Source organism: Microcaecilia unicolor, chromosome 11 (genome assembly GCF_901765095.1).
Source record: "Microcaecilia unicolor chromosome 11, aMicUni1.1, whole genome shotgun sequence".
Taxonomy (NCBI): Eukaryota; Metazoa; Chordata; class Amphibia; order Gymnophiona; family Siphonopidae; genus Microcaecilia; species Microcaecilia unicolor.
In genome coordinates, this window is record NC_044041.1 from 106,689,260 (window position 1) to 106,712,322 (window position 23,063).

A 23,063-nucleotide genomic window follows, 5' to 3' on the forward strand; every position below is an offset into this window, starting at 1 on the left:
GCGAAAGGAAGGAGTACAAGTCCATCCTTATCTGGACGACTGGTTGATCCGAGCCCCCTCATGCAGAGTGCAGCAAAGCTGTGGACCGGGTGATTGCTCTTTTGAGCTCCCTGGGGTGGATCATCAACTGGGGAAAAGCCAGCTGCGCCCGACTCAGTCCCTGGAATATCTGGGAGTTCGATTCGACACCCAAGTGGGCAGAGTGTTCCTGCCGGACAATCGAATTGTCAAACTTCAGGCTCAGGTGGACCAGTTCCTAGTAGCCTCTCCGCTTCGGGCTTGGGACTATGTGCAGCTGTTGTGCTCTATTACGGCCACGATGGAAGTAGTGCCCTGGGCCAGGGCTCATATGAGACCACTACAACCCTCTCTGCTGCAGCGCTGGACTCCGGTGTCGGAGGATTATGCTGTTCGCCTTCCCTTGGACCCAGCAGTGCGCAAGGCGCTGAGCTGGTGGCTGAAGACAGACAAGTTGTCTGCAGGGATGCCTCTTGTGACTCCGGAGGTGGATTGTCGTCACGACGGATGCCTCTTTGACGGGCTGGGGAGACCCACTGCATGGAAGGACAGCGCAGGGGCTCTGGTCTCCTGAAGAGGCAAAGTGGTCTATCAACCCTCCTGGGAACTCGGAGCCATTCGGTTGCGCTTTTGGAGTTCCTCCCGGTACTGGCGTTGAAGCCAGTACGGTCCTGTCGGACAATGCCACGGCTGTGGCCTATGTCAACCACCAGGGGGGTACCAAGAGCGCCCCTCTAGCCAAGGAAGCCAATGAATCTATGCCAGTGGGTGGAAGCGAACCTGGAACAGCTGTCAGCGGCCCACATTGCCGGAGTCATGAATGTCAAGGCGGACTTTCTCAGTCGCCATACCTTGGATCCCGGAGAGTGGCAGTTTACCGGCTCAGGCGTTCTTGGACATCACGAAGCGCTGGGGCCAGCCGAGCCTAGATCTGATGGCGTCATCGGCAATTGCCAAGTGCCGCGCTTTTTCAGCAGAGGACGGGACCCTCGATCTCTGGGAGTAGATGCTCTTCTCCAACAGTGGCCGACACAAGAGCTCTCTATGTGTTCCCGCCCTGGCCCATGTTGGGCAGGTACTAGACCGGGTGGCAAAGCATCCGGGCCGGATAATCCTGGTGGGTCCGGACTGGCCCAGACGTCCCTGGTATGCGGACTTGATCAGGCTCTCAGTGGACGACCCTCTGCGGCTGCCAGTGGAGCAGGGCCTGTTGCATCAGGGTCCCGTGGTGATGGAGGATCCCTCCCCCTTTGGTCTTACGGCCTGGCTAAATGAGCGGCCGAGCGTCTGAGGAAGAAGGGCTTCTCAGACAAGGTCATCGCCACTATGCTGAGAGCGAGGAAGCGCTCTACTTCTACTGCTTACGCCAGGGTTTGGCGTACCTTTGCAGCGTGGTGTGAAGCAGGCTCACTTTCTCCCTTCACTGCTCCAATTTCTTCAGTGCTGGCGTTCCTGCAAGAAGGTCTGGAGAAAGGCCTGTCGCTCAGTTCCCTTAAAGTCCAGGTAGCGGCTCTGGCTTGCTTCAGGGGCCGCCTGAAGGTTGCTTCCCTGGCTTCGCAGCCAGATGTGGTACGTTTTCTCAAGGGAGTTAATCACCTGCGCCCTCCTCTGCACTCAGTGGTGCCTGCGTGGAATCTCAACCTGGTGCTAAGAGCCTTGCAGAAGCCGCCTTTTGAACCCTTGTCGAGGGCATCTCTGAAAGACCTGACGTTGAAAGCAGTCCTTTTGGTGGCTATCACTTCAGCCAGAAGAGTTTCCGAGCTCCAGGCACTCTCATGTCGAGAGCCTTTTCTGCAGTTCACTGAGGCAGGAGTGCCTATTCGCACAGTGCCTTCCTTCCTGCCCAAGATTGTTTCTCGCTTCCATGTGAATCAGCAGCTCTGTCTCCCTTCCTTTCGTAGGGAGGACTACCCAGAGGAATACTCTGCTCTCAAATATCGGATGTGAGACGAGTCATCATCAGATACTTGGAAGTGACCAATGATTTCCGGAAATCGGATCATCTGTTTGTCCTGTTTGCAGGTCCTCGTAAGGGTCTGCAGGGCTGCTAAGCCTACAGGTGGCAAGATGGGTCAAGGAAGCCATTGCAGCGGCTTATGTGGCCGCGGGGAAGGTGCCCGCCTATCCAGCTGAAGGCTCACTCCACTAGAGCTCAGGCTGGCCTCGATGGCAGAGGCCGGGTCCGTCTCCTTGGAAGAGATTTGCAAGGCGGCAACTTGGGCATCGGCCCATACCTTCTCCAGGCATTACCGCTTGTCTGTGGCTGCTTGGGCGGAGGCCCGGTTTGGAGCTTCAGTGTTGCAGTCAGGGATTTCTATGTCCCGCCTGGGTGAGTACTGCTTCGGTACATCCCACAAGTCTATGGATTGATCAGCATGATGATATGGAAGGTAAAATTATGTATCATACCTGATAATTTTCTTTCCATTAATCATAGCTGATCAATCCATAGCCCCTCCCAGATATCTGTACTGTTTATATTCTTGTTGCATTTCAGGTTCAAGTTTAGTCTTCAGTTCCTGTTCAGGAGGACTTCGTGTTCAAGTTTTTTCAATTGGATTCTTCCAGAGTTGAGACGAGTTTGTGTTACAGTGAGCTGCTGCATTCCTCTCCCCTCCGTTTTACGGGGCTGGAATTGAGACATAAATTCTGCCGGCGCTCCATCCCGCTTCGTGCGGCTGTAGGGCAGCTTTGTACCCCCTCCCGCTTCGGCGGTGTTAGGGTCAGTCAGCTCCTCCCGTGGTTGCGGTTGCAGGATAAGCCAGATCCCCCCCGCATCGGCGGGGTGGTGTCCCTTTCCCGCTCCGCGGGGATGAGCTGGACGGATTCCCCTCCCCCACATGTGTGGGGGATGAGCTGGGTTAATTCCCCTCCCCCGTTTCGGCGGTGGTGAGCTGGGCAGAGGTGTCCCTTGTGGGTGTAATTCTCTAAGTGCGAGTCCTGCGGATGGAGCTTTGATATCAACATACTGAGGGGTTTCCGGCAAGCACATGACCACATATAGGGAGGCAAAAGCTTTGCTCTCTATCTCCACCTGCTGGTAGATGGACACAACCACCAGTCTATGGATTGATCAGCTATGATTAATGGAAAGAAAATTATCAGGTATGATACATAATTTTACCATCTGATGGCATCTACAGATAATGCTAAGTGTCAACAGTTTTTCAGTCATGGAGCTGTGGTAGACTCAGCAGAGATTAATATGTTGTAGGTTTGGCCCACTCAGATTCCACAATACATGTTTCTTCCTTGTCCCCGCAATTACAAAGGATTGCACAGCATCCCAGCTAGTGGATCCAGATTGGCCAAAGCATCTGTAGTATGCAGATCTCATTTGGATGATAGTAGGAGCACCCCTTCTGCTACCAAAGGGTCAGGAACTTGTCCACCAAGGTCCGTTTGTCATGGAGGCCCCAAATCCCTTCTGGCTTATGGCATGGCTCTTGAGATTTGATACGTAAGACAAAAAGACTACTCAGCTCAGGTAGTGGAGATGTTATTTCAAGTGAGGAAAATCTTGACCTCCTTGGCATATGTGAGGGTCTAGAGGACCTTCAAAGGTTGGTGGATTCGAAAGACGCTGTCCTTCAAAGGTGGGTTTTTGATCAGGGACTAGCTTTGAACTCTCTTAAGGTTGGCAGCTCTGACCTGCTTTTAGGGGTTTTCTGGGTGTGGGAGAGGGGCAAGCCATTGGCATTGTTGCATGATGTCTGGTTCTTACGCAGGGTCAGCAGCTTTGGCCCTTGCTTTGCCCAATCATTCCACATGGGACCTTCCCCTCTTTTTCAAGGCTCTAGCTGGTCTTTTGATCCCCTCAAACTGACATCTCTAAAAGACCTTTTCTCAAAGACAGACTTTTTAGTAGCTATCTGTTCAGCTCATTAAATTTCGTAGTTCCAGGTGCTCTTGTGTAGGGATCCTTACTTATCCTTCAAGAAAGACGCTGTTTCTTTGAGCACGGTTCCTTCTTTCCTTCCTTCTGACAGTGGTGTTGCGCTTTCATCTTAATCAGATTGTTTCTCTACCTGCCTTTCTGCAAGGGTCCAGGGAAGGGGTAAAGGTGTCATTCCACAAATTTGATGTTCACAGAGTGCTGATGAAGTATTTAGCGGTGATCAACAAGCTCAGGAAGTCTGACCTCTTATTTGTGCTATTTTATGGACTGCATAAAGGAGAGGGGTTGTCTAAGGCATCGATTGCTCGCCAGGTCAAGGCGGCTATTGAGGCTCCCTATATTTTGGCGAATAAGGTGATGCCAATGGACCTACATGCCCACTCGACTAGGGCCCAGGCCACCTCATTGGCATAGGCTCGAGCCTCCTCTCCAGAGGACATTTGCTGCACAGCAACATGGTTCTTCCTTCATTCCTTTATGAAGCTTTATAAGTTAGTTCTGTGGGCTAACTTATAGATGGATGAGCTTTACATCCCATGGCTTGGGCTGATCTAGCTGGACAGTAAGGAAGGTGAAATTTATTCTTGCCTGTTAATTTCTAGTCCAGCTTCCTGCCCAGAAGACTAGTTGTCTTGACGTTCTCTATCTCCCTTTGGTGTGGACTGGTGTAGCGGGACTCATGGAAAGGAAATTAACGTAAGAATAAATTTCACCTTACTCATTATAACTCATTTGATAATTCATTATTCAAACAATTATGGAAAGTTGGAAAATAAAATATGAATTTAACAAATAGAGGTAAAATTAATAAGTGTTTCTAAAACGAGAGTCATTCTATAAATCAGTTATTAAGGAATGCATACTACACAGATACAGCATTTCTCAACTTCTCTGGTACTCTTCCTGTACATAGGTTTCTTGCAGGCTCCACAAACTTTCATGGTTTTGTTTTTGTGGCACATTGTGTCATTTGCGGCTCCCCCCAGGCTCTTCTTGGTTGACAAGTTCCTCTGTCCTATTCTTTCTTGAGGGAGATATCATGCTATCGAACTCTGAAGCTAACAGAGGATAAACTCGTGCTGACCTATCTTCTTGCTGGTAACAGTATTATACAACACTGTTGTACTAATTACAGCCATATCAAGGTCATTGTGGAAAACCTGGAGCGGCCATTTGCAACTTTCCAATATCATGGAATACTTTGGATCAAATGGCTTGAAAATATTGATCCCAGATTCTTTCTTGTAAAAGGCTATTTTCTTAGATATCTTCTTTCCATCAATTCCAGTGGGGACATGGGATGGAGGGTGCTCAGTAGAGATAGGTAGCCAGAAAATGTTCATGTTTCTTTCCGGTTGTGAGGGAGTCTAGAGGATGCTGCCACTTCCACTTAAGGTTAATCCCCATCCGTGCTAGATTCTCCTTAGTAGAACCCATAGTCCGCCTAAGGGAGGAAGTGACACGGGAGGGGTGGTGCCAGGAGAGCATGGTCCAGGAAGAATAAAGACCCGGGGCACAGCTAGGTTAAGGAGGCCCAGAGGGAAGCAGTGATGCCTAACTGCATTTGCCTCCACCACCTACGTGTGTCTGCAACTGCTATAGTCAGGTAGGCCAAGTTCAACTTGGAACCTTGCAACTTTGGATTTTTGACCCAAGTTACTGCTAAATACTACATTGGTAACTATGGGGAACCAGTCCAGAGTCAAGCAAAGTGTACCGCTGTGCTGAGAGACAGTAATGTACACCATGACCCTTCAGGAGCAGACCACTGGAGAACCTTGTTATGTCTAAAGAACATTTTTGTGTTTTTTTTTTCTCTTTCCCCACCTGTGATGGAACAAGACCCCTACCGGATGCTTATAATAAATAATATATTTCGTTACCTGAACCTGTTGTTTGGCTCCAGTTTATCCTGCTCCAGGCCTGCCCTCGCTAATTTCCACATTGTTTTTTTTAAATTCCAGAACAAATCTCATCAAGAGTGTGCACTTTTTGTAAAAGAGGATGCACTCTTCTTAAAGAGAGTGCACTATGTGCAAAGAGTTTGCACACTCCTCATTGTGCGTGCTGTTTAGGAAAAGTGCACACTGTTAATTGGCAAATGACATTTTGTTGCAAATGACAGCCCATCCCTAGTGCTCAGTTACAGAACATTTTTGTTTACCTTTCCTTGGTAACGTAGTAGCATAAAGACCTGTACGGTCCATCCAGTCTGCCTAACAAGATAAACTCATTACAGATAAGATATAATGTGAAACTTCATATGTATACCTGATCTTGATTGGTCCTTGCCATTTTCAGGTCATAGACCGTAGAAGTCTGCCCAGAACTGTCCTTGTTCTAAAACGTCTGAAGTTGTCATCGCCCTGAAAAGCTCCATTCCAGCCCATCCAAATCTATTCAACCATGATCAGGGCACAGGCCATAGAAGTCTGCCCTGTACTGACTTTACTTCCCAATTACCAATTACTAATGCTTTAGGGTCTTCTTACCCCAGGATTTTCAGCCTGCTGATCTCCTTTGGACACCTAGTCCACCCCAAGTCCATAAGGTTAGCCAGTATCTTTCAGGGGCTCTCTCTTCTTCTGCTGCTAGCTCACTTCCCTTCCTTTCACAACTCAGGGGGGGTATAAAGTGGTTAATTAGCTACACAGGACTCAGCCCATAACCGCCTGCACCTGTGGACCTCCCAGGGCTCTCCCCGGTCCTAGCGACCTCCAACTTCTTGTAGCGCCCTCTAGTGGCCTACACCGTATAGGACACCCTCTTACTTATCACAACACGCACTCCACTGTTCATCTTCCTTTCCTCCGAGCGGATTCCATTTACCACCTTCTGCTGCCTATCGGTCAACTAGTTTCCAATCCAGCTCACCACTCTGGGTCCTAAGTTCAGCCCTCTCAGCTTATTCACGAGCCTTCTATGATGAACTGTATCAAAGCCTTTGCTGAAATCCAAGTAGATTACATCTAGATCATGTCCTTTATCCAGTTCTTTGGTCACCTAGTCAAAGACATCAATCAGATTCGTTTGTCAGGATTTTCCTTTGGTACATAAATACATAAGTATTGCCATACTTAGACAGATTGAAGGCCCATCAAGCCCAGCATCCTGTTTCTATCAGTGGCCAATCCAGGTTACAAGAATCTGGCCAGATCCCAAAACACTGCAATACATTTTATGCTGCTTATCCTAGAAATAAGCAGTAGATCTTCCCCGTCCATTTTAATAATGGCTTATGGACTTTTCTTTTAGGAAGCTTTCCAAACCTTTTTGTAAACCCCGCTAAGCTACAGCTTTTACTGTATTCTCTGGCAGTGAATTCCAGAGTTTAATTACATGTTGAGTGAATAAATATTTTCTCTGATTTGTTTTAAATTTACTACTTTGTAGCTTCATTGTGTGCCCCCTAGCCCTAGTATTTTTGGAAAGAGTAAACAAGCGATTCACGTCTACCCGTTCCACTCCACTCATTATTTTATAAACCTCTATCATACCTCCCCTCAGTCATCTTTTCTCCAAGCTGAAGAGCCCTAGCTGCTTTTAGCCTTTCCTCATAGGGAAGTCGTCCCATCCCCTTTATCATTTTCGTTGCCCTACTCTCTACCTTTTCTAATTCCACTATATCTTTTTTGAGATGTGGTGACCAGAATTGCACCAAATGTTCGAGTGTGGTCGCACCATGGAGCGATACAAAGGCATTATAACATCCTCATTTTGTTTTCCATTCCTTTCCTAATAATACCTAACATTCTGTTTGCTTTCTTAGCCACCGCTGCACACTGAGCAGAGGGTTACAACATATCATCAACGATGATGACTCCTGGATCCCTTTCCTGGTCGGTGACTCCTAATGTGGATCCTTGCATTGCGTAGCTATATTTCGGGTTCCTCTTTCCCACATGCATCACTTTGCACTTGCTCACATTAAACGTCATCTGCCATTTAGATGCCCAGTCTCCCAGTCTTGTAAGGTCCTCTTGTAATTTTTCACAGTCCCCTTGTGATTTAACAACTTTGACTAACTATCCTGCTTATTTTCGAAGGAGATGGGCGCCCATCTTCTGACACAAATCAGGAGATGGGCGTCCTTCTCCTATGGTCGCCCAAATCAGCATAATCGAAAGATGATTTTGGGCGTCCTCAACTGCTTTCTGTCGCAGGGATGACCAAAGTTCAAGGGGGCGTGTCGGCAGTGTACCGAAGGCGGGATGGGGGTGGGGTTAACAGATGGGCGTCCTCGGCCGATAATGGAAAAAAGAAGGGCATCCCTGACGAGCATTTGGCCAACTTTACTTGGTCCATTTTTTTTTTCACGACCAAGCATAAAAAAGGTGCCCGAACTGACCAGATGAACCACCGGAGGGAATCGGGGATGACATCCCCTGACTTCCCCAGTGGTCACTAACCACCTCCCACCCCGAAAAAAACAACTTCAAAAACTTTAGTCTTTTTTTATTTTTTTTTTATTTTTTTTAGAGTATGTCCTTCGCTATGCCTCCATCCCTGCGACGGCAATTGAGGACATCCTTCCCTGCGACGGCAGTTGAGAACGTCCTTCCTGCAGCGGCAGTTGAGGACGTCCAAAATGTGGATGTTTCTGTGAGAAGGACATCCATGCCTTTGCTATGCCTCCAACACCCTCTTTATTTATTTATTTGGATTTTGGATCACAAGTAGCAGCAGTGGGATTTGAACTGGCCACCTCTAGATTGCAAGACCAGTGCTCTAACCACTAGGCCACTCTACCACTCCTCCACTCCCTTGAAATTTGGCCATCCTTGTGGGGGGCAGTTGAGAACGTCCAAAATGTTTGAAAGAAGGACGTCCACGCCTTCGTTATGTCTCCGCTGACACACACATACCTTCCCCCCCCCCCCCCCCCCCGGGACCTGCATACTGCCCCCCCCCCCCACAGGGATGGCCAAATTTCAAGGGAGTGGAGTGGAGGTGTGGCCTAGTGGTTAGAGCACTGGTCTTGCAATCCAGAGGTGGCCGGTTCAAATCCCACTGCTGCTTCTTGTGATCCAAAATCCAAATAATAAAGAGGGTGTCGGAGGCATAGGAAAGGCATGGACGTCCTTCTCACAGAAACATCCACATTTTGGACATCCTCGTCATGGGGAAGGATGTCCTCAACTGCCGTTGCAGGGAAGGCGTCCTCAACTGCCGTCGCTTCCCCTCCTTAGGAAGGAAATCGTGCGCAAATGAGCTAACAGCGAGCAGCTCATTTGCATGCAATTTCCTTCATGCATGCCCGTTCCTTTCCAGATCAGTAAGGGAAGGGCTTTTTTCCATTCAGTTAGTGGGACCAGTGCACTACGAACGCTGGCTCCTCCCACGACCAAATGGCTTGGATTTGGTCGTTCTGAGATGGGCGTCCTATGTTTCCATTATTGCCAAAAACCAGGGACGACCATGTCTAAGGTCAACCTAAGTTTCATGATTTGGGCGTCCCCGACCGTATTATCGAAACGAAAGATGGACATCCATCTTGTTTTGATAATATGGGTTGCCCCGCCCCTTAACAGGGCCGTCCTTAAGATGGGTGCCCCCGTTCGATTATCCTCCTCTTTGTGTCATCAGCAAATTTAATTACCTCACTAGTTACTCCCATCTTTAGATCATTTATAAATATGTTAAAAAGCAGCAGTTCCAGCACAGACCCCTGGGGAACCCCACTATCTACCCTTCACTATTGAGAATACTAACCATTTAATCTTACTCTCTGCTTTCTGTCTTGTAACCAGTTTTTAATCCACAATAGAACACTACTATGACTCTCCAATTTCCTCTGGAGTCTTTCATGAGGTACTTTGTAAAGCCATATTGCTTTGGCTCTTGTAACCCATTGGATTCTAGAAAGTTATCTAACCTTTCCTTCAGCAGCGACTCCATTATTTTTCCTACCACCAATGTGAGACTTACCAGCCTGTAGTTTCCATTGGTCCAAGCAGTGAGAGTCTAGAGATTCCCTCAGGAGTTTTCCACCAGTGGTGGAACCACTTTTCATGACCAATTCACTGTTCTCATGATGCTTGTACTCTTGGTCTTCGACATCTCATCTATTCACTGAAGTAGAAAAAGAAAAAAAAAATTGTCAGCATTTTTTCCCTTGTTCAAGAAAGGGTGTAGCAGCTTGAGGACAATATGTTCTGAAAGAGGCTTTATATGCCCTGGTTGGTGCAGGATGAGCAGGTAGGCTTTATATTTGGTGTTCAGACTTCAGATAATGTTAGGAGGGTCATGCGTATCATCTGGCAGGCAAAGCAGCTTTGGGTGCCTGCGCTGATCTTGGGCATAGACGCTGAGAAGGCTTTTGAAAGAGTCTCCTGGGCTTATTTGTTCCGGACTGTCTCAAACTTTGGAATTTCTGCACAATATTTAGGTTGGATAAAACTTCTCTACACAAAGCCTTTGGCTAGACTGCAAATCAATGGCACCTATACAGAGAGTTTTGAATTGGCATGGGGGATGAGACAGGGTTGTGTGCTATCCCCGCTTCTGTTTGCCTTAGCAATGGAGCCTCTGGCTCAGTTTATTAAGCAGTGTTCTGATATACAGGGCATTGAGTGCAGGGGGTGCCGATGATATACTATTTACCTTGACTGCTCTATGGGAGTCCCTAGTGGGGGTGGTGATAGCTCTGGAGGGGTATGGGAAGATTTCTGGTTTTTAAATGAATATGGACAAATCGGAAGTTTTGAATTTAACAGTGGGGGAGGGGAAACGGGCTGTGATCAAGAGGGAATACCCCTTTAAGTGGGCTCACCTTACTTTGTGTTATTTGAGGATCCAGTTAACGGTGGATACTGAGACTCTCTTCAAGGCCAATTTTCCACCTTTACTGAAAACTTTATGGGGAGACATAGAGCATTGGAAAATCTTGCACATTCCTTGGCTGAGCAGGATGCATGCCATCAAAATGATGGTACTGCCCAAACTTTTATATTTGTTTATGGTTCTCCCAATCCTTCTACCAGAGCAACCTTTTCAGAGTTTACACCATAGAGTCTTTCGCTACATTTGGTGACATAAACCCCCCGATGGTTCAATGAGCTGTTATGCTTCTTCTGAGAGATGGTGGGGGACGACGGTCCCACATTTCTGACATTGTTATGTAGCTGCCCAGCTGAAAAACTTGTTGAGTTGGCAGAGAGAGAAAGTCATAAAAACTGGGTATGGTTAGAGCAGGGACTAATAGGGGACCTCCTGTTGAGGAGGCTACCATGGATGCCACTAAAACAATTGAGAGCCTGTTTTTCTATTGTTAATGCCTATTTATGTCTTGCTCTCTTACCTTGTGGATTCAGGTGCTGTCGTGATTTTTTTCCCACCGTAGTTACTTTAGAACAACTCCCCTTTCCATGGCAGAGGATTTCCCTCCAGGTGGTTCTGGGGGGATTTATAGAAACTTGGGAGGCTCAGAGGCTCACACAACTTGAGCACTTTATGGAGGAGGATCAGATCCTTCCTTTTTCTGACCTAGAAGAGGAGTATGGGTTATAGTCCAAGGACCATTTTTGCTATAGACAAGGTATTGATTTTCTGCGGAGAAGGGCCTTAGTGGAGCTCCACATACAGGAAACTCCCTTGGAATGGGCTATGAATGGTGCTAGCAGAAGGGGCTATATATCTAAGTTCTACATGTCTCCATAGCTAGCAGTATGGTAGAAAATAATTATAAAATGCTTTATCAATGGTATCTCACTCTGGCACGCTTAGGTCACATGTATGCTAATGTGACAGATGCGTGTTGGAGACAGTGTGGGGAGCAGGGAACATTTATCCATATTTGGTGGTCCAGGGTGATTCACATATTGGTGTATGGTCTTTGGACTTGTCACCGACATTCTAGGCAGACCGTTGGCAAAAACAATGGGTTGTGGCTTGTTGAATATTAGACCACTGGACCTGTCTGCAGATTTTTTGAAACTGATGATTAACATTATGACTTCTCTTGTCAGTGGTTTGGAAACAGATGGAGGTTCCAACATGATCCCAACTTTTCCCAAAGTTGACTTTGCCATCACCTTGGACATTCTATATACAATGCACAGGAATTGATTTCTAAACTTTAAATGCACTTGGGACCCTTACATTCAGTGGAAAGAGCGTACAGAAAGGAACTCCACTTGGGGTTCCTTGGAGGAGGGGGAGGTACGGCGAGGGGGGTGTTTAGTTCTTTTGTACACTAGGATATAATGCCTTGTTACCGAAGAGCTACGGTATAACATTTATGCTTGTTTTTGTAACTTTTGTACTCTTCTATCAGTTCAATAAAAACTATTAAAAAAAAAAGTAAAATGGGTCAGTTTGAGCCCTTCAATTTTTTTTTATGTCTTTTAGCTGTGAGGGCTTATATCTTGGAAAGTAGAGCAGTTAGCCCCTTGAAATTTATGTCATATAAAACACCAGCAAGCATGAAAAATCATTGATGCACAAAATTAATTTGCTATAAGTTAGTTAAAAGTAAACAGTCTAATTTTGTTAGGGTTCAAAATGACACCTGTGATAATTCTAATCTTAATGTGACCCAGTTCTGTTATTACTTATCTGCTGTGATACACCTGCCTGCTCTCTGTGTTGAACCCCTAGACCTCACTCTCTGAGAAGTTTGGGAAAAGATCCCAGCTGTTCCTTCCGAGGAGTTGTACTGTTGCGTCTTACGTTTACTTGACATGTACACACATGAGAAGCAGTAGGTCATGCCTGTGTCCTTTGTCTTCTTCACAGTCTCTGCTGCAACTTCAGGATCAGACAGCATCTGTCCTTTGCTCTCCATCTGATGTACCGCTGGGGGGCTTCAGCAACAGGATACCCATGGTGATGCGAGGAAACTGCACCTTTTATGAGAAAGTGCGGCTGGCTCAGATCAATGGGGCTCGAGGACTGTTGATTATCAGCAGAGAAAACCTGGTGAGTGCCTTATCATCTGTGTTAGAAATGTCAGCTAGCCCTAGATAGGGAAAAACTATTATGTGTGAAGTGTAGATTCTGGAAGCACTAGTAAGTGGTGTAACTTATTTAACAGACATGAGCCATCACTGATTGAAGCAATTATAGAGGAATAAGAAACTACCGCACATAGGAATCGAGTGGGAAAGGAGTCCCTATCATATAATTACATTTTCATCGACCGTAATATAGATAACAGACAGCAGGCAACTTCTGGCATAAGTAAGGCCATAATCAAATAGATCATATGTATGTCCTGAATCACAAGCTTCTGGGTGTTTTTAGGGATCTGATATGAACAGATGTAGCAAAAGACAAAAGATTACACAAGCTTTTGCAAGAAGACGCACACCATGCTTTACCTATTCCCAAGACTGTTGTGCAAATATACATTTTCCCCACTTATACCTGTCTCTTCCCTTCCCTTTTCCCTACCTGTCTCTCCCTTTCCCTTTTCGCTGTCCCACCTAACTTCACTTCCAAATCCTTAGATTCCCTACCTGTCCCTTTGCCTTTTCGCTATCCCACCTGACTTCACTTCCAAACCCTTAGATGAGCAAACTGATTCTTGGCATTCCATTTTGCAACAAGGTCTTGATACAGTTGCCCCTAGGACTTTTTGTTCTCATCGTTCTGTCAAACACCGTGCTTGGTATACTGTCTCTGAAGGGTCATGCCATGGCTCACAATATCAGAGCTATGGTTGTGTCAGTTGCCCACTTGAGATCAGCTCCATTGAGATTTGCAAGGCTGCAACGTGGTCTTCAGTCCACATATTCACATCTCACTACTGCCTTGAGAAGGATCCCGATGTGACAGTCAGACAGGTCTGCAGAATATATTTGGCATCTAGAATCAAGCACCACCCTCTTGCTGCATCCTCTCAACAGCATTGTATTTAAGTTCTAGGTTGCCAGCCTTTGGTTGTTGTTTTCTGGGAGCCTGGTAGCTAGGGATTCCCAAATATGATAAGATCATGTCCTGCTTGTCCTCTGAGAAAACAAAGTTACTCACCTGTAGCAGGTGTTCTCTGAGCACAGCAGTAATTATATTACTACTACTACTACTTAACATTTCTAGAGCGCTACTAGGGTTACGCAGCGCTGTACAATTTAACAAAGAGAGACAGTCCCTGCTCAAAGAGCTTACAATCTAATAGACAAGTGAACGGTCGGTCCGATAGGGGCAGTCAAATTGGGGCAGTCTGGATTCACTGAACGGTAAGGGTTAGGTGCCGAACGCAGCATTGAAGAGGTGGGCTTTAAGCAAAATCTTGAAGACGGGCAGGGAGGGGGCTTGGCGTAAGGGTTCAGGAAGGTTGTTCCAAGCATAGGGTGAGGCGAGGCAGAATGAGCGGAGCCTGGAGTTGGCGGTGGTGGAGAAGGGTACTGAGAGGAGGGATTTATCCTGTGAACGGAGGTTACGGGCGGGAACGTAAGGGGAGATGAGGGTAGAAAGATAGTGAGGGGCAGCAGACTGAGTGCATTTGTAAGTAAGAAGGAGAAGCTTGAATTGAATGCGGTATCTGATCGGAAGCCAGTGAAGTGACCTGAGGAGACGGGTGATATGAGTATATCGGTTCTGGCGGAATATGAGACGTGCAGCAGAGTTCTGAACAGATTGAAGGGGGGATAGATGGCTAAGTGGGAGGCCGGTGAGGAGTAAGTTGCAGTAGTCCAGGCGAGAGGTAATGAGAGTGTGGACGAGAGTTCGGGTGGTGTGTTCAGAGAGGAAAGGGCGAATTTTGCTGATGTTAAAGAGGAAGAAGCGACAGGTCTTGGCTATCTGCTGGATATGCGCAGAGAAGGAGAGAGAGGAGTCAAAGATGACTCCGAGGTTGCGGGCAGATGAGACGGGGAGGATGAGGGTGTTATCAACTGAGATAGAAAGTGGAGGAAGAGGAGAAGTGGGTTTTGGTGGAAAGACGATAAGCTCGGTCTTGGACATGTTCAGTTTCAGGTGGCGGTTGGACATCCAGGCAGCAATGTCGGATAAGCAGGCCGATACCTTTGCCTGGGTCTCCGCGGTGATGGCTGGTGTGGAGAGATACAGTTGGGTGTCATCAGCATAGAGATGATACTGGAAACCATGAGATGAGATCAGGGAGCCCAGGGAAGAGGTGTAGATTGAGAAGAGAAGGGTCCAAGGACCGATCCCTGGGGAACACCAACAGATAAGGGGATGGGGGTGGAGGAAGATCCATGAGAGTGAACTTTGAAGGTGCGGTGGGAGAGATAGGAGGAGAACCAGGAGAGGACAGAGCCCTGGAACCCAAATGAGGACAGTGTGGCAAGAAGTAAGTCATGATTGACAGTTTCAAAAGCGGCGGATAGATCCAGGAGGATGAGGATGGAGTAGTGGCCTCTGGATTTGGCAAGGAACAGGTCATTACAGACTTTAGAGAGTGCTGTTTCTGTCGAGTGAAGAGGGCGAAAACCGGATTGAAGCGGATCGAGGATGGCATGAGAGGAGAGAAAATCAAGGCAGCGGCTGTGGACTGCGCGCTCAAGTATCTTGGAGAGGAAGGGTAGGAGGGAGATGGGGCGGTAGTTGGAGGGACAGGTAGGGTCTAGTGATGGTTTTTTGAGGAGTGGCGTGACTACGGCATGCTTGAAGGTGTCGGGGACAGTTGCAGTGGAGAGAGAGAGGTTGAGGATATGACAGATGGAGGGGGTGATAGTAGGAGAGATGGTGTTAAGTAAGTTGGTGGGGATGGGATCAGAGGAACAAGTGGTGCATTTTGAGGAGGAAAGAAGGTGGGCGGTTTCCTCCTCGGAGATATCAGGAAAGGAGGAGAAGGAGGTCTGGGTTGGTTGGTTGAGGGAGAGGGTTGAAGGGTGAAGAGGAGGAGGTGGCTTGGTAGTGAACTCAAGGTTGATCTTTTGCACCTTGTCGCAGAAGTAGTCAGCCAATGATTGAGGAGAGAGTGAGGGGGGGTGGGAGCGGAGGGCACTTTGAGGAGGGAGTTAAGGGTGGCGAAGAGACGACGAGGGTTAGAGCTGAGAGAATTAGTCAATTGGGTGTAATAGTCCTGTTTGGCAAGGAATAGTGAGGACTGGAAGGAGGATAGCATGAATTTGTAGTGAAGGAAATCTGAATGGGTGCGAGATTTCCTCCAGAGGTGTTCAGCAGATCGGGCGCAGGAGCGAAGGTAACGGATGCAAGGGGTCAGCCAGGGCTGGGGATTAGTACGCCTTGTGGGACGGGAGGTGGATAGTGCAAGGGTGTCCAGAGCAGAGGATATTGTCACATCCCCTCCCACCTCCCCATGGAGTTGTATTCCTTCAGCTTTTTTTTTTTTAAATTATACTGCTGAACCTGCATGCTCACATCAGGCAAGAAGGCACCCACACGTGCATGGTGTGCCGCTGCCAAAGGCTTTGAGAATCTTCTTGAAATGCTGGGTAGTGTCTATGCCGGGGCTCTTTCGGTTGACAGTCACTCAAATGTGAGAATATATGTCCTGCTGCCTTGGAGAACACCTACTTCAGGTGATAACTTTGCTATACTGGTTGTTTAGGGGGTTGCATAGGCTTCATAAGTGATGACAACAGTGCTGAGGAGTTTTTAGTCTTCACCTGCTGGCAGAACAGCACAAACCCAAGTGTCTGAACTAGTCTGGAGAGACTCAAGGAAAGAAAATTAGTAGGTAAGAACTAATGTACCATTTCATAAAACAACATTCATAAGGAGTTTTTTTTGTTTTAATTCAGATCTTCCTCTATTTCTCTCCAGCGCTTTCATTCCTTACTCCCTCTTACAAACTCGCTGCTCATCTCAGCATAATCTTTTGATTGTTCCTTACTGTTTATGCCAGACCAGTCGAGGTGAGTGGGTAATGTTTCCCTGCCAGCAGATGGAGCCAAAGAAAAACAACTAAGAACCATAGGCACCAGCTCTGTGGATGCCTGGGCACCCCCAATATTCTACAATATACTTTATGAAATTTGGAGCACAAAGCTCCTTGCTGTAGAACAGCAGGAGAAGGCTGGAAGGAAGTGATTCTATATTCCAGGTACTGCTTCTGCTGCCTGCTGCAGATTATTGGCTGGCTATGTCTGACCAGTGGGCTTCAGGAGGAAGAGGGAGTTACAGGAGGAAGAGGGAGTTGCTGCAGCCTATTGGTTTGGCTGTGTCAGAGTGATGGGCTATAAGGGGAGATAGAGCTGCTGTAACCTGAGAGAAAGGCACTGCTGCCTCCAGCTGCCAACGGGGATGTGAAAAGCAGCGTATAGACACTGAGTAACATAACTTAGTTGGCATGACAATTTTATACGTGCTGCCAAAGTAATATATTTAGCAGTTAAGGTAAAAATGTTAGAAAACTACTGGGAGAGGAATTTAGGGACTAGAAAGAGATTGGGAGAGGTTACTGGCAGGGAGAGGAATAAAGGAACTAGAAAGAGGATTGGGAGGGGTTACTGGCAGAGGGAGAGAATTTTGCTGTGAAGGGATGGAAGAGGCAAGAGAGCTGCTATACAGAGAAGAGAGGTTGAGTGATGGGAATAGAGGCTGGGAAAGGAGCTAGGAAGGGGTGAAGGAGATTGAAAGGGGTTACAAAGGTAATGCTACTGCTGTGTACTGTGAGGTCAGGAGCTCAGAGCATGGACTGTGATAGAGAAAGGAAGTTGGGAGAAGGAGACATGATCTGGGAAAGAGGAAGAACAGGCAGAGGGAACACAAGGTACAGAGGGAATAGGAGCTAGAAGAGATAGAATAGCTGTGTGGGATTGGTTAAAAAAAAGGTGAGAGGAAAGAGAGTTCCTGTTGGAGAGAAAACATAAAGGTGAGAAAAGGGTGACAAATGGCATGAGGGGGGTGAGTCTAAAAGAAAGATAAGTGAAGGTAGAGAAGACAGGCTGTGGAAAGACAAACACATGGAAGAAAGAGAAATTAAAGAAATTAGAGGAAGACTGGAAAATAATTATAAAGGAAGGAACATGAAGGCAGAGAGGAAACAAAAGAGAAGACCAAGAATAGCAGAGACAGGGGATAGAAAACTATAGACACAAAGGTTGTAAAATTGATGGACGCACTTCATTAAGACGCTGCGGTTCTCACTTTTACCTGTTGGAGAAAATGCCGAAACGCCGAGGTAGAGTGACGGCTAGAGCTTCCCCGTTGCCTTCCTCATTGCCGGGACCTATGGATAGGTTTGTGAGACCGTCGGGAGCTGCTTTGGATAGCGGAACGCTGCCAGCTAGGAACTCCGACGATCTGGAGAACTCGGACTCCGTTGGCCTTGAGGTTACACTAAGCCCCGCCATGCGCTCATCACCTCCCCAGCCGATTGGCGCGAGCTCCTTCCTCCTGGATCGATAGGGTCTACCCCGGAAGGTTTAGAGGACCCAGAAGAGCATCGAGAGGAAGCTCAAATAACAACGGAGCAAGGAATGGAGGGCAATTTGCCCACAGAGACGCCACGGAATGCGGGGAGAGGAACCGAAGAAATGAGTGGGGACTCCTGAACAAGTGGCCATAAGGTTTGAATTACCTAAATTGTTAGGGGAAAAACCGAAAGAAGTAACTTTAGAAACGTTATGGGACTTGGTATCTAATTTGGGACAGCTTTTTCTAAAACAAAGTAATGAGATGTTACCTAAAATAAAATCCTTGGAAATTGATATACAAGAAAAAGGAGAGAAGCTTAAAGCCCTAGATGAAAAGATTGAAAAACTGGAAGAGAAATTTGACCAAAAAGTTCTGAAATTTGAAACAGCTCAATCAATAATTATAAAAGACTTGACCAATCTCAGGATGAGATCTGAAATATTTGATAATTATACTAAAGCTTATAATTTGAGATTTGTTAATTTTCCTAGAATATATATGTAGCTCCTCTTGATATGTTAAAGCGCTATATGCGCGAAATTTTGAACATACCTGAACAAAATATTCCACCTTTTACTTTGGCATATTATGTACCTGGAAGAATTGAACCAGTCAAATGAAAAGCCGACAGATATTTCTCTTTTGCTTGAAACCACTGATTCTGAACTTGCTACAGCGGCTACTTTGGTAGCGACTGTGGCACTATACCGGATAAGAATTGGATCTTCCGCCTGTTTTTTCGTAATAAAGAAAAGTCTTTTTTAGGCTTTAAAAACCTACTATTTCCTGATGTCTCTAAGGAGACTAGACGGCGGAGGAAACAATTCTTACTCCTCAAGCCGGAAGTTTTGCACTTGGGGGGTACCTTTTTTTAAGATACCCCTGCAAGTGTATAATAAGACTTGAGGGGAAAAAATATGTATTTATGGAACCAGCTCATCTGTCTGCACTCATAGCCTCGGTAAATAAGGGAAAGCGAAAAGAGTAATGCAACTCCACTTAATGAATGTGTGATATCTGTTTGTTTTTAATAATTCCTTCGTTTTTCTCCAGTTGATTTCCTACATTTTGGATTCCTTACATTATGGACTTGAGTCTCTATTCTTTAAAAGTAAATTGTTTTAATTTCATTGTATTAATCTTTTCCTTTAAATTTTATTATGATTGTAGAGACTTTCCAATCAAGAGGTTTCTTGTAAATTCTTTTTTGAATAAATGAATAAATAATAATAAAAAAAAAAAAAAAAAAAAAGGTTGTAAAATTGTTTAAACATTTTTTAATGATTTCTGTGCTTGGGTGGGGAGTAGCTGCTATTTTGTCCTCGAGCACTGTGGTGGTCAGGACAAATAAGTTAATTCACTGGAGGGACATGGGGGAGCAGGAGGGAATTCTGGCTTATATGATGCCATGTTCTGAAAAATCTCTTAAAAATTGCTACTGTTTGGCAGCTCTATAATGGAGGGGACCTATAATGAAGTCTCAAGGGAAGAATGGAGAGGAACATCATGTCATCCCCGTTATGTCCCATGGGAGACAATGGAGATGGACTGAGTGGGCTCATTTATGCTGCATTGACCAAGGAAATAGCATGGCAACAGCAAGAAGAAATGACAGGAGAGCTAGGTGGAGTTTGGAAAGGGGGGCAGTTAGTACACTGCCTCCAAATGATATGTGTTTCTTGGTTTGCTTTCCTTCTTGATTCAGCTACGAAGCCCTGGTTTCCTTCTTTGCTCCTATTATTTATCTGCTGATCAGCTTGGAGTATGTGATCTATGTGTCTGTTCAGGGCACCATGAATAAGGGGCTGTTGCTATTAGTGGTGCCCCACTCCCATATCCTTCTAAAACATGGAGGTAATTCTATAACAGGGTGCCTAATATAAGAGGGTAAGCAGGCACCTATTTCAAGTCTATTCTGTAAAGAAAAGTAGGTGCCTATTTTACTGAATACTAGTGCAAGTGGTAGAAAATACACTTACATGTAAGGCATGGTCATTTATATCAATCCTATGTTTGGTATAAATGCTCATGCCTAGATGTTAGCCAGATCCAATAAACAGGACCAAATGTAATGCAGGGATAGTTAGTATATAGCAAAATCAGTTTTCCCAGCAAGTATTCTCAAAGTATCAATTTTCAACACCATCAGACTTGCAAGTATATTTGTATTCACACAATAACGTTATTAAAAATAATGGGATCTTCAGATATCACAGTACACGTTCTATCAACAGTCATTTGTTTGATGTAGCACTGCATGCTTCTCATTGGTCCCTCATTTTATCTTTAATCTTTTTATATCAAAAATGCAAAAGCTACTTAGCTTAGAAAATGAATGCAGCCTCTGCCAACATGGCCAGGTTTCGCAGTCTTCTTCAAGGTAGAGCTCCTCTATAAAAATAACAAAAACTGAATTGGTTCCACTAAAAAACAAGTAGAGAGGTGTGGTAGCTGTGTTAGTCCACTTTTAAAGGTAATCAATAGAAATAAAACATGGAAAAGAAAATAAGATGGTACCTTTTTTTATTGGACATAACTTAATAGCTTTTGAAGGTTGCCCTTCTTTGTCAGATCGAAAATAAGTAAATGTTGGTAGATGACAGTATATATAAGTGAAATATCAAAGCATTTCAGTTACAGTCTAATAGGATGGGGGTGGATAGGTGAGAGACAGGAAGAGTCGAGTGGATGAGGGACAGGGAGGTATGCATGGAGATTGGGGGTTGACAAAGCTGTACAATTTTATGGTTTATAATGGGCTAGAAAACCCAGATCTTTGTTAAGTCCTGTCTGGTGGGTGTCAAAATATTTAATCATTCTGACTTCAAAGGTATTACGTTCCTGTATTGTTTTAAAGTTCTCTTTCAGTATTCTTACCATTAAATCACTGGTACATTGTTCTGGTTTGTAAAGTGCTGCCCCACAGAGGTGACATCCTGATTGGTACTAGCATTTTTCATATGGTGTCTATGTAAATTAAATCTCTTCTTATCATCTGATTTGTTTCTCCAATGTAGCAGCCTCCGTTGCATTTTTACACTGAATGATGTATACCACATTGGAAGATGAGCACATGAAAGATTCCTTAATGTTGAATATTTTTCCTTTGTGAATGTCCGTGGGGTCCTGTGAAACGTTTTAGCATAGTTTGCAGTTGGATATATTGCAAGGATGTGTGCCATTCTCTTCTTTTTGAATCTGTGTTGGGAGCTTACTTCTAGCTTGTGTTTTAAGTTGGGTGGCTGTCGGAAGGCCAGCACTGGTGGGGATGGGAATATCTCTTTCAGTAATTCATCCTCCTGGAGTAGAGGCTGTAGATCTTTTATGATTTTTCTTAATTTTCCAGCTCTGGTTGTATGTTACTATAAGGGGGATTTTATCTGTGGCTTTTTTTTTCTTTGTACTGTAGCATATTTCCCTGGTGTTTTGAGGGAGGAGGCAGTATTCTTGGAGATTATTTTGGGGTTGTAGCCTTCTGTTCGAAGGATGCAGTCAGGATTTCAAGGTGTCTATCTCTGTCCCCTGGGTCAGAGCAGACACGGTGGTATCTTGTGGCTTGGCTGTAAATAATGGATCTTTTTGTATGTGAAGGGTGAAGCTGGAGTTGTGGAGGTAGCAGCATTTGTTTATGGGTTTCTTGTATATGGATGTTTGTATATAGCCATCACTGATTGAGACTGTGGTGTCCAAAAAATTGACTTTTTCTGGGGAGTAGTCAATTTTGAATCTGATTGTAGGGTGGTATGTATTGAAGGAATTGTAAAATTGTTTCAGAGTTTCTTCCCCCTCAGTCCAAACCATAAAAATGTCATTGATGCACCGGTAGTATTTTAGGGGTTTGGTCTGGTATGTATTCAGAAATGTCTCTTCCAGCTCAGCCATAAAGAGGTTGGCATATTGGGGTGCTGTCCTGGTGCCCATCTCAGTGCCCATTATTTGTAGATAGATATCATTGTTAAGCAGTAATAGTTGTGAGTTAAAATAAATTTGATTAATTTTGTAATAGTTTCTGGTGAGTATTGATGTCCAGTTTGGATGTTTTTAGGAGCTTCTCACATGCAGCTATGCCATCGGCATGGGGAATGTTGCTGTATAGTGATTTTACACCCCCAGACAGGACTAACAAAGATCTGGGTTTTCTAGCCCATTATAAACCATAAAATTGTACAGCTTTGTCACCCTCCTATCTCCATGCATATCTCCCTGTCCCTCATCCACCCGACTCTTTCTATCTCTCACCTATCCACCCCCATCCTGTTAGACTGTCACTGACATGCTGTCATCTACCAACATTTGCTTATTTCCGATCTGACGAAGAAGGGCAACCTTCGAAAGCTAATCAAGAAATGTATTAATTTATGTCCAATAAAAAGGTATCATCTTATTTCTTTTTCCATAGTTTATTTTGTTTTTTTTTTTTCTATTGATTACCTACTAAATAACAAAAATTTGCAAGTAATAATAAAAAGAAAGCTCACAAATAGCATCTGCAGTTTTCTCATATATCTTCAGAGTATAGCGACAGCAAGTAATAAGTAAACTAACATGCTGATTGGATGCAGCAAACCACCAGTACAATGCTGATTGGAGAGAACAAATGTCATGCAAAAATCATGCAGAACAATAATATGCCTATCACCTAATTAGCTCCTCTTCCTAGTGTAATAAAGGGCTAGACCAGAGAGGACAATAAGATCATGTGATCAAAATAATACCGAGGGCAATTTTAAAAAGCCATTTAGATGTGAGCAACTCTAAATCTAAATAAATTTATGTGTGAAAATGACTATTCACATTGGTAAAAGGGCCATTTGAAAATTGCATAACTGGTATGTGGTTCAGTTTATCCAGGTTCCAC

General features: G+C 45.3%; 1 protein-coding gene across 1 annotated transcript in view; it reads left to right on the top strand.

Moving 5' to 3' along the window:
- SPPL2B (signal peptide peptidase like 2B) overlaps positions 1 to 23,063 on the top strand; it is a 177,022-nt gene that overhangs the window by 31,603 nt on the left and 122,356 nt on the right. The window contains 1 exon segment of the mRNA XM_030217560.1: positions 12,653 to 12,835. Coding sequence (XP_030073420.1) covers positions 12,653 to 12,835 — 183 coding nt within the window.